This window comes from Astatotilapia calliptera, chromosome 7 (genome assembly GCF_964374335.1).
Source record: "Astatotilapia calliptera chromosome 7, fAstCal68.1, whole genome shotgun sequence".
In the NCBI taxonomy this organism is placed as follows: domain Eukaryota; kingdom Metazoa; phylum Chordata; class Actinopteri; order Cichliformes; family Cichlidae; genus Astatotilapia; species Astatotilapia calliptera.
This window is the reverse complement of record NC_137428.1, coordinates 24551595-24566763: the sequence shown is the minus strand read 5'-3', so window position 1 is coordinate 24566763 and position 15169 is coordinate 24551595. Positions and strand designations below refer to the sequence as shown.

Here is a 15169-nt window from a genome sequence, read left to right as displayed (position 1 = left end):
AGCCTGGACAACATTTGCTAGTTAGATGAAGTCAGCTATCTCATCGTAGCATATTTATATGCATATTTATAATCATACGGTTCTTGGAGTGAGTGCATACACTCATGAAGTTTAGTAACTTCAGGTCACTGCAACAAGCCCAGGTACAGTTTACCGCCGGATGGGTGCAGGACCTTGAAATGCACCGTGTAGAACGAAAGACCATCGTACGTATCATAAGTTTACCAGTCTCACAAATTGTCTTCATAAATACACATTCCTTAACCGTTTATTAATAGGACCTTTGAGCTCAACGGTAATTAATTAGTAGTGGAAATAATTTCTGGTACGCGTTACAGAAATGTAGCAGTGACAATAATACTGTATGCTGTAATCGTACTGGGCAATTAGTGATACAAAAAACCTGTTTTATCCTGTGAATAAAAGTATATGTTTTTGTCAATGTACCATAATAACAGAAGCGAAACGCAATATTGTGTCAGGACAATTCACTATTTATGCACAATAAATAAAGGAGCATAGCGCGACCATTTCTGTTCAGCGCCAGACTTGCTTGTAACCTATATCACTAATTATGTTATGAAAATGACGTATTAACTACTAAAAAACACTGACCTTTGTGTAAATGCTTGGAGCAGACTAACCTGTGAGCTGGAGTGTTCTGGGACGTTATATTTGGTCTTTGAATGGCTGCAATCCAGGCCATCCGTCGCCTCTTTGTTACTTCGGAAACATGGCTCGAACAATTTCTCTTCAGCGACGTAATCCGATAACAACCGATCTCTTTACCTGTCGGCTTCCCGTGGCTGTCATGCGACCGGCTATTGCAGTTAATAATACAACAGCTTCTTGACATTTTTGTGTTTCTTTTTATCGCTGTGTGACTGATTTCAATTGAAAGCCTGCTTGCGCTAGTACCTCTTGCCACGAGTTCCCAGAATCCTTTGCGGTTTACCCCTGAATGACGTCACATTTTCAATCTCTATATAATATGCATGTTAAATTTTATATTTGGGGTGAAATATCAAGTCTTTTCAAGTAAACCGGTTCAAGTCCAATTCAAGTCCCAAGTCATTGGTGTAAAAGTCCAAGTCAAGTCACAAGTCTTAGAACATTTTTTCAAGTCAAGTCTAAAGTCATAAAATTAATGACTCGAGTCTGACTCGAGTCCAAGTCATGTGACTCGAGTCCACACCTCTGGCTTTTTCTCACGGTTTGTTAACATGCTGTGCGGGTCTGCACTTGACTAGCTGATATCGAGATAACGGGAAACATCTAGTTTGACTATTCTTCACCTGTAGTTTGAATGCTGAACATTTGCCTGTTTAAATCATAAGACCAGTTACTATACAGAGATGTGCTTCTGAATGTGGACGATGTGTCTTCTGCATGCAGTAATGCAGTTCTGCTTGTGTTGAGTGATGAAAAAAACTGATCAATCTAAACTCTTTAAACGTCAAAATTGATCATTAGATTTTTTTTTATGACACAACAGTGGTGAGTGTTTCCACCTTCTGCTCTTCTGCTCTCGGTCTGATTGACCGCAAAGTAAAGCTACCGGAAATGTACAACCCCACATCCGGTCTCAAACCAGGAAGTTAGCATTTTCTCGTGCACGAGGTCTATTAGCTCAAGAGTAGTGTTTAGAGAGCTTCATGGAATGGTTTCAGTGGCTGAGCACTTGCATTACCTTACATCCCCAAATGAGATGCAGTGGTTTAAAGTGTGCCGCCACTGGACTGCTGATTTGTCACTCTCTAGAGTGATGTATCACACTTCTCCAGCTGGCTAGCTGATGGACAGATTTGGTTTGGTAGTTGCCAGGTGAACGGTACTTGTCTGACTGCATTTCAGACAAGTGTAGTTTGGTGGAGGGGGAATATGGTGTAGGTTTCTTCTTCAAGAGTTGGCGTTTGAAGCAGGAACTCTCAATGTTTCAGCATACCGAGCAATTTTGGACAATTTCATTCTCCCAACTTTGTGGCAAGAGTTTGGGAATGGTGTCTTCCTGTTCCAACATGACTGCATACCAGTTTACAAACCAAGGTCCAAAATACATGGATGAGTAAGTTTTGTGTGGAAGAACTTGACTGGCCTGCACAGGGTCCTGAACTCAACGCGATAGAAGACCTTTGGGATGAATTAGAGCGGAGATTACGAGCCAGGCCTTCTCGCCCAACATCATTGTCTGACCTCACAATTGCGCTTCTGGAAGAATGGTCAAAAATCCCCATAAACACACTCCTACACCTTTGTACCAACTTGGATTGGTTGTGGTTGAGGCACCACAGCCTACAGGAGTATCAATGCTGACCATCCCTTTATGACCACAGTATATCCGTCATCCTCCACCAATATAGCGCGCCATGTCATAAAATTCACATCATTTTAAACTGGTTTATTGATCATGACCATGAGTTTACAGTTGAAGTTGGCTGCATAAAATATTGCAGGGAAGTCAACCATCACGGTCCTGACGGACATGGGCATTCAAGGCAAGCTCAGTGGCAAGTTCTTAAAGCTCTGACTAGCACTGCAGAACAGGCTAGTCGTTGACTTTGAATCAACATTAGAGACACTATTTCAACTAAAGTAAAAGCGGTAACTGCAGCAATAAGGTAAATTAAGGGAGGTAATGCAGAGGGACACACACCCGAGATGGCAGATGTCGCTGGTAACACTTAGCTCCACATTCATACCATGAATGTGGCTAACAAATCTGCAGCATCTGTGTGACGCTATCATGTCAATACGGACCAAAATCTCTGAGGAATGTTTCCAGCCGCTTGTTGAAACTGTGCCATGAAGAATTAAAACAGTTCTGAAGGCAAAAGCAGTTCTAATCCAGCACAACTGAGATTTATCTAATGAAGTGGCTGATGAGAGTATGTCAAAGGGTAAAATCTGCAAAGTGCTTTGAGTGGTGAGTAGCAAAAGAAAAGTGCTATATAAATGCCAGTCTATTCCATCTCATGAATCAGTGTGTGCTTGTGTCTATTCCAAAAATGTGGTCCTGGAAACTTCTCGTACCTGGAACTAACACAAAGACGGGTTTAAGAATTTTGGTAGATGTTTATCACCTTGTGAGGTAGCTGGATTCTCCTCAGAATCGTGATAATGAGCAAACCTTTTTTGCCAAATTTCCAGCTTTGCGCTTGTAGCCCAACCACAGTTGGCTTGAAAAGGTCAGTGTCTTGCGAGGATCTATTGGACGTGTTTAAGATGCGACAAAGTGTTTATATTGCTTGGTAAAATAAATGTAGTTTAATAAAGTATTCTGATTCTGATTGATTCTGTTTTATTTAGCCTAATCCTGCCATAACTATGAATTTTGCTTTTGTCTGCTGTTGCTGACTGTAGCAAAAGGTGGAGTGCTTCCCAGAAACTGTGCTGTGTTGATAGATGACTAAAGCTCAGTCCAACCACACTAGTTTTCTTGTTTTGTTAAGTGTATGACTTGGTTAAATGAGCCCAGAGAATATAATAAAGCTGCTGTAGAGAGTAATGGACATTTTCTTTTCTGAAAACAACACGTCAAGTGGAGGTCTTCTGAAAATATCTGAAAAGTATAATGTGTAATTTGTCAGTCACACATGAGCTCTTGGAAATAAAACAGTCCAGTTGTTAAGTGGTAAGAGGTTATTCCAATTGCAGTTCCAAGGTTGCTGAATTGAATTGATTTTCTGTGCAGATGTGCCACGAGATCATGGTGGTAAGAATCTATTATGATCCTTCTCTCAAATCACCAGTCAGAAAGATGTTGTGGGCAAATGTCTCCTATAGAAATGCTTCTCTGAAAAGCTACAATATATGAATAGATTTGATTTTAAATTAGTACACCTGTGGTGTCACAAGGACATCATAAATTACAAAAACTGCACAATTTGTGACTACTGTATTTTCTCCCTGGACACAAAGACGGTTAAATTCACATGTAAAGAAAAAAGTAGAATTAAGATTTTCTGCAACAAAAAAGAATGTGAATTGTGCAGTATTATCTGTATTTGACTTTCAGTATTCGGAGGTTCATGTAGACTTTAGATCTGCGCGTTCTTTCATAGGAATAGTTTTATTTGTTATCAGTGGAGCAGTCTGTGACTTAACCCATTGTGCTTTGAAATACTTGGAGTGCTTGTCCATCAGCTTGTACCAAAAACATGGCTGCATATTCCATCTTTTCTTTCCTCTGGGGATTCTACGTTTTTCTCAAAGGTACATCACAACTGTGATTATTTTAAGTTTAAGATTTCAAGTGAAGACCTTTTCTGTTTGTATAGAGAAGTTTCCCATTTTAATTTAACCTATGGGTTTATATTGTAGTTGTACGTTAACTGCTCACTTCACAAGCACTATATTCAGTATTTGTAGTAGCTTACATACAGCATTGAGACAAATTGGGTTATATAACTGTTACAAAGATTCCATGCTCTTAATCTGTCTCTCCTCAGCTACCCAGAGAATGGTGTGGTGGAAATGCGACCGGTGGATGTGCGACCACGTGCCAGGACACTGCTGCGGTGGGACCAGCTTGAGGTGGGCATGCATGTGATGGTCAACTACAACATGGAGACACCAGATGAAAGGGGCTTCTGGTTCGACGCAGAGATTGTGTCCCTCAAGCAAACCTCCCGCACTAATAAAGAGCTCAGAGTCAATATCCTCCTCGGGTGAGCATCTTCCTTCAAGATTTCAGGGTGATGCTTTCAGGTGTGAAGGCATTAGTGCTAGTTTTATTTTCTTTATCAGAATATCAGTTTGGCAAATCTTGTGTTTTTTCTCTCTCTCTCTCTCTCTCTCTCTCTTTTTTTTTTTTTTCCTTTCCATGTCACATGCTCTCCATTTAGGGGTCCTGGAGATGTGATTGGGGATTGTAAAATTCACTTTCTGGATGAAATCTACCAAGTGGAGAAACCAGGAGCTCGTGCACTATCGGCTGCAGACGGACAGTTTAAACGTATGAACGAGCTCAATCCTGAGCACTGAAAATAATACCAAACTTGCCGTTAATAGTTTGCGCACCAGTATTCAGAAGGCATACATTTGTTCCCAAAGTTAACAAATTAAAAAAAGCTGAGGAATTAGTTAGAAAAAAGAAGAAATAAAAACATTTTCTATAGTGGGTCTTTATTCTTAGTCAACATGTTTTGTTTTTTTTTCCTCACAACATGAAAAATGTTTGTAGAGCCACTGTATCACCAACAGTTATTAGTGTCAGGCAGAAGAAAAAAAGGAAGACTGATGTTAAATTATTGTTATTTTGCTAAAAAGCCTGAAAACCAACCAAGTTGTCAGCCACTGTTTTTTGAGTTTAGATGTGCTGTTGCTAGTTTCCTCAGGTCTAGAGATTGCCTACCAACCACCAGTCACCATGGAAGAGTATCCCCCAACTGGTTGCAAGTGGTTGTTAGGTGAAATCGGTCACAAAGAAGATTACAGTATGTCAATGAAAACATCTTTGCCATCGCTTTGATTGCCAGCAGTTTGCCACGGTTGCCTGTAATTTGTCTGGAATGCGCCAACTTGTCTGCAGACATTTGCCAACTACTCTGTAAGCAGTAGTGAAACTTTGAAGAGTGCAACACAGCTCAAAGTAAAAGTTGTGCCTTTTAGAACTCGGTTTCAGTGGTAATGAGCCATTTTTTACCTTGAAAGGGAACATTCTGTGTTCCTGGTTTGTTGCACTTTTTTTTCAGGTTTCACGCACAGTGGTCAGTTAGCAAGTGTTTGCAGACAGCCTCTGTGCAGAAGCCTCTTTGTGACCGATTTCACCCACCGACAGTTAGTAAACTCTTACCAGCCAGCCAAGGAATACATACATATTTTTCGACCAGAGGTTGCCAGGTGGTTGCTGACTGTGTGATTGATGCCCAACTCGTCTTATAACAGTGCAGCCCATCCTTCTTGTTTTCAGTCTGCTTCAATAGCACAGTTGGCATAAAAAAACGTCCCAGAAAACAAATTCTCGTTTGGGAAATGAGCAGATATCAAGCTGAAACACTAATAGCTGTTATTCAAAATAAATGAATGTATTATTGATTTGAACATGTGACAAATACACATTATAGATAGGTTACTTGAACAAAATGAAGTCTGACAACTTAAGACTGAAGAGTAAATTATGTCTGTGTGTGGATTGACCTAGCATTTGTAATATTAAATAAAAACAGTTGGGAATAAGTTGCCCTAATAACCATAATGCAGAAAATCATGTGTCTCATGCTTAACATGTCCCCTTGCAGTGCTCCTACAAAACCTACGCCTGCCAATCCTTTGTCGTTATGTAGTGCAGGAATACCATGATATTATCATTCTGTTCATACATGTGTTTGCATTTATGAATGCTGCAGGAAAGAGTGGTCCGGAGTGTAAGCACTGCAAGGCCGACCCTGACGCAGAGTGCCGTTTCTGCTCCTGCTGCGTGTGCGGGGGGAAGCAGGACGCTCACATGCAGCTGCTGTGTGATGAGTGCAACATGGCGTTCCACATCTACTGCCTCAACCCACCGCTGGCCACCATCCCAGATGACGAGGACTGGTGAGAGAGAGCGCCACTCGACATTTTGCTGCGAGATTTTGAGCCTCGCAGTCATTTAACCAGGAAAAAAGGCTGATGAGTGCTGTTTAAATGTGGGCTAAAATGTATTAGTGTAGTAATTAAGCGGTGATTGAGGGTAAAATCAATATATAGTAATGAAACCATGCGCTCACAGGTGGGAGTTAATCTAATCTTTGAAAGACTTTCTGCCAAACAGATCTCCACGCCTTCTTGGCATCATTTTCTAAAACGGCGCAAAGCTTCATTATCTTGCGTTCTGGGTTCTGTCTGTTTCTCCCACAGTATTGCAACGAAGTCAGAGAGATTATTGGAAAAACAGTTCAGGTACTGATTGTATCTGGTGCGGAGAGAAGATAATACTAATGGCTTTGAAAATAAACATTTTTAATTTTTTGTCAGTGTGGGAATTTAGAAAAAAGCTTAAGAAAGATTAAATCATGGAAATTCTTAATAATTAAGGTTTACAAAGAGCTCTGGTAAGGCATGCTTTGAGAACAGCTCGGCCTGCTTTTCTGTTGTTCTTTGTATAAGTAAACGACAATAAAACAAGACCCCTTCATCTATCGTTTTTAACTTTTTGATGCATTTTCGTAACGTCCACAAAAATTTCATTCTTTTACGTTATGTTTCCTAAACCTAAAAAAAACTTGTAGCTCAGGGATGTCAAACGCATTTTACATTATGGGCCACATACAGTTCACTTGGATGTTTGTAGGTCAGATCAGTGATTAGATCAGATCCCTGAGATACCACAATATAAGAAAGAAAAGTGCAATTTCAACAATATATCTGTTTTTATACATGATAAAGAAATGCTGCTTTAGTTAATGAAAGAAATGTCAGTACGACTCTTGTGCTTAAATTTTAAGAAATAAAATATGTAAATAATTTTATAACTGGAAAAAGATCTGGTAACCATTGCTTATTGACCGTCCTGTAGTTATGAAACATGAACTTTGTGTTAAATAACAGAAAATGTCCCCTTTTTTGTGTGTGTGGACCCATTGTTTAAAAACACAACAAAACAAAAAAATCAGAATTTTTTTCATTATTAGCACCTTTTTTTTTTTTTTTTAATTTTACATGACTGTCAAATTCTGTTCATATAATTCAGGGGTCTCTCTCTCATTTTAGATCCCGGGGAGCATAAAGGCTAATTTGATCTTAAATTGGCTGGGCCACTAAATCTATGGGATTAAAGTCCTAAAAAAAACCCACCCCAATATTGTTGCTTTTTCTTTTAGTGTAAAACTGTTCAAGGAAATTTTGTTCGCATATCACGAACTACTTATGTCTGTTTTTTTTCTTCTCTACATTACAAAGCAGTGCTGCTGTTGTAAATCAAAGAAACCCATTAGTACTGCTTCTTGGGCTCACACTTTGAGAAATTAAGTGCTGGCAGCTCATTATCCAGACATTTTCTTATAATTAGAAAACAGAAATTATGTTGTTTTTATTTTTTCTGTAGGAGGAAGACATACTAACAGTACATTTAAAAAAACACCTTGTTTTAAGTCAGATAATCAGCCAATAGTAGCTATTTGTGGATATATTGGTATTAATATTTACAGCAGCTGATCAATTATAATTTTATAAGTAAAGAAGAGGCGGGACAGATATTCTTTAACTGTGTTGTAAGTGTTGATGATGCATACTTTCCTCATCAGAGGGCACAGTTTCCATGTTGGCAACACTTGTTGAAGCTGATCAAAGCAGAGTTGGGCAGAACGTGAATGTGTAAGCCACGCATATATCATAAAATAATATCAATGACAAATGTTATGAAAATCTAATTAAGTTTTGCGTGTCTGAAAGACAAAAATATCGGCGGATATATCACAATTTTAAAATCCCCAAATATTGGTGTTGCTATCAGTCTTAAAAATCCCATATATGTTAAGTTGTAACATTGTTGCTGCAGTTTTTTGATTTTACAAAGCCAGAGTAGAGGCATTTGTAGGCTGGCCTAAAATTTTAGGAAGCACTGACGGAAATTGTTTCCTTCTTATTTTGCCAGGTACTGTCCAACCTGTAAGAATGACACCAGTGAGGTTGTCAAGGCAGGCGAGAAGCTTAAAGCCAGCAAGAAGAAAGCCAAAATGCCTTCTGCAACCACCGAGAGTCAAAGAGACTGGGGAAAGGTGAGACCCAAGGGCACCCTAAAGCACACATACAGCAAAGGTGGACTGACAGCTGCTCTGTAAGAATGAAAGTGAATTTCAATAGAAAGCTGGAGGGAAGAGTTCATATTGTCCTGAAGAAGCAAAGGCCATGTAGACAAATACAAATAAAACAATAACAAAGCAGGGGTTTTTTTTCTCGAAGGCCTTTTCTCTGTTTTATTATCAAAACACTAAAAAGTGCTTCACTCCATCATATTGGCTATGAGAGACAGAAGAGGCGTTTTACATCTCAAAACCTGAATAACCAGATCACTGAAGGAACTAACTGTAGAGGCTAAGCCTACGCTTGAAGCCACTGAGGTGGTCGTTAACGGGGGTGACGCGATGTCACTGGTATGCATGAATTAAGTTCACAGTCCAATAAATCCAGCAGTATGTATCTTGTCCTTTTTGGTCTTTATTCTGTATCGACTTAGCATAACAGCGCAACGGTCACAAACTGTTTGCCTTCTCAATGACACACCTGACGCCGATTACGTGCGTCTACCTTAAATACCTTTACATTACATAATCAAAACAGAAAAAGGTGACCTCTAGTGACCACATAAGGTATTAACCCAAGAATGGCTCCTACACTAACGGTGAACATTTATGCTTCCAGTGTAGTACATTTTATAATGGAAACAGTATATTTACATAGAAATGTTCATAATGTTTTAACATGACTTACTTTACTTTAATGTTTGTTTCCTTACAGTTCATTTCTGTTGTGAGTTTGATAGTTTGTTTAGTCTTTGAAGTCTGAAAAAAAAATTAGTTTTAGTTTAGTAGCTTCGGTGTTAGCTTAAATTTTTTATTCATTATTATAATAGCTGTGATCTTTGTCATAAGTGAGATAGAAGAAATTAACAAAGCAAAACACTTTAGACACTCTGAGTTTCTGTAAGCATGTGCATGAAAGTCTCACCAGACAGGCCATGAGGTCTGCGGCGCTCCAGACTAAAATTAAATATATTTACAGTATAGTTTTATGTTGTTTTACGTAGTTTTGTGCAGTAGCTTTCACGTTTTTAAGGTGAAGGTTTTATTTTTGTTTTAGTGAGACACAATTGTTCTTTTTCTTCACACCGTTTCAGTTTACTCAATGACCTTACGACAAACTGCTATAAGAAGAAAGCTAAGGCCATGCAAGCAAACATCGTTGTATTTCATTCACTTAATCCAAGCTGCCTTTTCTTCAGTTTACTTTTTACATGTTTGCTGTCAGTTATTGTCTGTTGTGTATGTTGCATTATGTTTGATCAGAGACAAAGTAGCTTGTTTCAAATTAAGTTTTCACGTAACAGACATACTCCATTTATAAGGTTTTATTGAACGTCTCATACATGTGGCTCCATAGTGTTGTGGTTAACACAATCACCTTACACACCAAAGATTCCTGGTTTGAGACACACACATAGCCTCAGTGGGGCTCACAAGCTAGCTTACACAGTGCTGTTCCTACGCCCGGATAAATGGGAGCATTTCATCGGGAAGAACATCCGGTGTAAAACCTGTGCCAAATCAAACATGCAGATCCATCTGCTGGGGGAGACCCCTTGGGATAAAAGGGAGCAGCCAAAAGTAGCCTTTTAATAAGCAGTAGATATAATGTATTATAAGTTAAGCATTTATTAAGCTTTATGCCGCCATCCCAAAGTGACTTTATAAATTCAGTCTTTCAGTCACAATATACTGATTTTGTCTCTAATATTGAATTTAAAATTTATTGTCATGTCAAAAACAGGCAGATGATAATACTGTAAATGGCCAAGCGGTCTAAACAGACATGATTGGTTTCACTTGAAAGTTTATCACAGCTTTTTCACTATTAGCAACAACTACACTGCAGCGTGGTTACACACTTTACAGCTGAGAAAATAAAGGTTACTGCTGCTAAAGGCATTCATTTTTATGCTACTGTGGTTACTCCTCTCGTACACCAAAAGACTCGCATTCCACACCAAACCCGCTGAGTTGGGGTGAGTCACTGATGCAACAATAGTCACACTCTTCAAAGATGGGGACCGGGTCTGCCACCACTCACGGACGGTCAGCTACCGTCTTCAAAGCAACTTCGGTGCAAAGCAGCAATGAAACGACAATAACATGGTGTCAGGCAATTTTGAATGGGGTTAAATTGCACGCAATCTGTTTGTGGTAATGTGATTAGTAGCTGAGAGAAACTGGTGAAAATTTCAAGTCTGTTACTGTCAACATACACAGAACTGTGCATTAAGCAGAAATTCACATTCATTATTTACAATCTGAGACTCTCTCAGACTGTGTGTTGGCAGTCTGTCTTTGTGTAGAAATGACAATTACTTGTAAACCTTCGCAGATCTGTGTGAGAGTGATTTTAGTCAATCCAACAGAATAGAAATTCAATCCAATCACAGAGCAGTCACTGACTTTTTAGTAGTGGCAAGGAGGTCTTATTTCTACTCTGGTGTGACGGAGCACAGGTGCAGATACGCTGTGGTTACCTTACAGACGGTGAACTGTTGAACGTTTAATCCTCAATCCTAATCAACAATCTGTTTGTTTTTTGCCGCTGCTCCTCCACACTCTGTGATTTACCGGCGCTCTGAGCTAACGCTAGCTGTTGTTTGGCTGGTCTGATGAGTCACTGCAGTTTGGTGCACTGCATATATCAGCGACATTTGTTCATGTTTTTGTCTTTTTTTTAAATATTTGCCTATTAGTCAGTTGTTATTAGTCAATTATTAGTATTTTTGGATGCCTTAATGTCCTGGTTTATAATGCCACTTTGTCAAAGGTGTTGATTCACAAAACACTTCAATAAATAAAGTGAAGGATCTTTTTTTTTTTTACAATATGGCCAATTGAGTTGTGTATATAGTCAACTTGCACATTAGTATATATGCACAAATTTGGCTTCATAGTCAGAAAATAATAATCTGCTTTACTATATTTTTGCTTCTTTTTTTTTTTAGTGCAGTAAATTTGTATATGCAACCAGAACTACATATATAATATCTAAAATATATAAATTTATCATATGTCAGCTAAAACTAGCATTTTGATTAAAAGGTTTGCACATTCTGGTGCATTAACCATTACAGAAACATTAAAAAGAAATTTTTTTTGGTAATTACCAGTAGGCCTACTGTTAAATTTAGGGCAGCTGTGGCACAAACCTTACACTATGTGAAGGTCTAATAAATTTGTTAAGTGCTGTGGATATATAAATATGTATGAGTAGAATATGTAATTATATATTCTGAGCAGCGTTTGGTAGCTGCGGCTCAAGTGAAGGACAAAAAGTTAGCAGTGATGCTCTGTGCTATAGATTTATTTTCCAAATCACACCGCTTTGCTTCACAATTTAATCTAAAACAACAGAAAAAAATGGCACCATTGTGTAAATGAGAGGTAAAAAAAAAAGTGAATGAAGTGTCAGACATCATTTTCTCATCACAGGCTAGACGATCGCCTATTGATGTGTTATTGATTATGAAGGGTTTTGATTATTATAATGAGTGTGAACTTGCTCCATTCACTTTTTCAAGGCGTTAGAAGGTCGCATTTAAACTTCCTACTTGGCAAAGCAACAACTGCATCCTTGTATCTGCTGAAACAGAAAATGAGACAGGGAGACTTCTCCCGCTCACTTAGTTGCTTATTAGTGTGAATGCTTGAAAAGCATTCACAGTATTGTTCTTCTAATCTTTATTAGTGTGAATGCTTGAAAAGCATTCACAGTATTGTTATTCTAATCTTTATTATTATTATTATTATTATTATTATATTTTATTCTGTATTCCGTACGTTTTTTGTAATCCTATAACTTCAAAACCGTTCAACTTAGAAAAACCATTCAAACACCGTTAGATTCCTATTCTTTTGGACAACACTGCTTCTATTTTTCATATTTTTAACATTTATATTTTTAATTTTATTCAACTTTATTCAACAAAAATTTATAATGTATTTCAATGGGGAGACCCTTCAAATCCTCATTCAACTTACTCATTTTTAAACTCTTACTACTTCCACATACATTGACATAGAGCCACCATTCAAACTTTAAAACGAAGACAAGACATTCAACTATTCAACTTGTATTTATCTTTTCAATATCTATTATACTTTTTCTTCAGTTCCAGTTTAAGTTTCATGATGTTTTTTCACCCGTTTCAGAGTTTATAATGGGTGTGTATGGGACGGAATGTTGGGGCTAGAGTGAGAGAGCTCAACTGCTAGAGTGAGAGGAGCAAAAAAATTAATCTTAAAATCTTTTTTAAAACTGCTGCTGTGTCCGCAGCGTTTGCTCTACAGGTATGATTTTACCCTCAAAACGTAGCCATCGCTGTCCTCTTTCATCCAATGTGTTTACTATTGTCCTAGGTGTTATGGTTCTTTCATAAATGTCACCAATGCACAGCCTCCTCCCTCCAACTCTTCCATAGACTCTAATGTTAAAACGGCTCAGAAGGTTGGTTTGAAAATCAGAAGAGCATGGTGTTTTTACACTGTCACCACGTCCATATAATAAACTCCACAGGCATGAAAACTGAGAAATAGGTAGAGTAGACATTGCTGCCGCTCACGGTGAAAGAATTTCGTCAATACGACCTATACTTTTCATTTGGGAGCGATTTGTTTCGGCCTGACTTTTCTGTTCATTTTAAGCAGCAAAAGTGAGGCGCATGTCTGTGTACGTGTGTATGGAGCCATTGGGTGCAGTCACTATAGCAACCAGGCTCACACCTGCCTGCTTAACGAGCTCTGCCTGCCACTGTACCAAGATTCATCTTAAGCACTTCTCTTTCAACTGCTGCTGTGTCCACAGTGTTACAGCCATCATTTTACCCTCAAATTGTCGCCATTATTGTTCTTTTTCCAACATCTTGTCTTTCAAAGCTCAGAGATGTAAACTTTTTAAACTGTGTGGGTCCAAGTGGAGGGATCACATTTTAGTCATTCAGTGATTCAAAGAATATGACCTTTTAATATTCTTTCAGATGTTTTCTGACTCTAAATGTTCTTTTCTCATTTCTTAGGTTTTTCTAATTTACAATTAAAACATTTTCAGCTTTTTTCCAACTTCTTCTTCTGTGTAACCTTCAGCTTTTAGCAGTTCAGCACTTTTGTTTTCAGGTTAAATTTGGTTGTTTTTTTTTTAATTTCATTCAATATTTTTAACTCAAAATTCAGCAATTAATTCATTTCAGTGCATACATTCAGATTCAAGCATTCACACTGCAGTTTCTTCAGAAAATGCACTTTCTAGTTATTATTAGTGTGAATGCTTGAAAAGCATTCACAGTATTGTTCTTCTAATCTTTATTCTATTTTATTCTGTATTCCGTACGTTTTTTGTACTCCTACTCCTTCAAAACCGTTCAACTTAGAAAAACCATTCAAACACCATTAGATTCCTCTTCTTTTGGACATGACTGCTTCTATTTTTCTCATTTTTAACATTTATATTTTTAATTTTATTCAACTTTATTCAACAAAAATTTCCCAAAATTTCCCATGTATTTCAATGGGGAGACCCTTCAAATCCTCATTCAACTTACTCATTTTTAAACTCTTACTACTTCCACATACATTGACATAGAGCCACCATTCAAACTTTAAAACGAAGACAAGACATTCAACTATTCAACTTGTATTTATCTTTTCAATATCTATTATACTTTTTCTTCAGTTCCAGTTTAAGTTTCATGATGTTTTTTCACCCGTTTCAGAGTTTATAATGGGTGTGTATGGGACGGAATGTTGGGGCTAGAGTGAGACAGCTCAACTGCTAGAGTGAGAGGAGCAAAAAAATTAATCTTAAAATCTTTTTTAAAACTGCTGCTGTGTCCACAGCGTTTGCTCTACAGGTATGATTTTACCCTCAAAACGTAGCCATGGCTGTCCTCTTTCATCCAATGTGTTTACTATTGTACTAGGTGTTATGGTTCTTTCATAAATGCCACCAATGCACAGCCTCCTCCCTCCAACTCTTCCATAGACTCTAATGTTAAAATGGCTCAGAAGGTTCGTTTGAAAATCAGAAGAGCATGGTGTCTTTCCACTGTCACCACGTCCATATAATAAGCTCCACAGGCATGAAAACTGAGAATTAGGTAGACTAGACATTGCTGTCGCTCACGGTGAAAGAATTTTGTCAATACGACTTTTACTTTTCATTTGGGAGCGATTTGTTTCGGCCTGACTTTTCTGTTCATTTTAAGCAGCAAAAGTAAGGTGCATGTCTGTGTGCGTGTGTATGGAGCCCTTGGGTGCGGTCACTATAGCAACCAGGCTCACACCTGCCTGCTTAACGAGCTCTCTCTCTCACTCTGCCAAGATTCATCTTAAACACTTCTCTTTCAACTGCTGCTGTGTCCACAGTGTTAAAGCCATCATTTTACCCTCAAAACGTCGCCATCGTTGTTCTTTTTCCAACATCTTGTCTTTCAAAGCTCAGAGAT

At 38.2% G+C, this 15169-nt stretch overlaps 1 protein-coding gene across 3 annotated transcripts in view; it reads left to right on the top strand.

Moving 5' to 3' along the window:
* The window catches only part of uhrf2 (ubiquitin like with PHD and ring finger domains 2), a 50325-nt gene that overhangs the window by 24801 nt on the left and 10355 nt on the right, over positions 1–15169 (top strand). For all 3 annotated transcript variants that reach the window (XM_026173804.2, XM_026173803.2, XM_026173807.2), the window contains 4 exons: positions 4449–4667; positions 4845–4954; positions 6348–6534; positions 8573–8696. In XM_026173804.2, coding sequence (XP_026029589.2) covers positions 4449–4667; positions 4845–4954; positions 6348–6534; positions 8573–8696 — 640 coding nt within the window. The remainder of the gene's footprint in view (positions 1–4448; positions 4668–4844; positions 4955–6347; positions 6535–8572; positions 8697–15169) is intronic.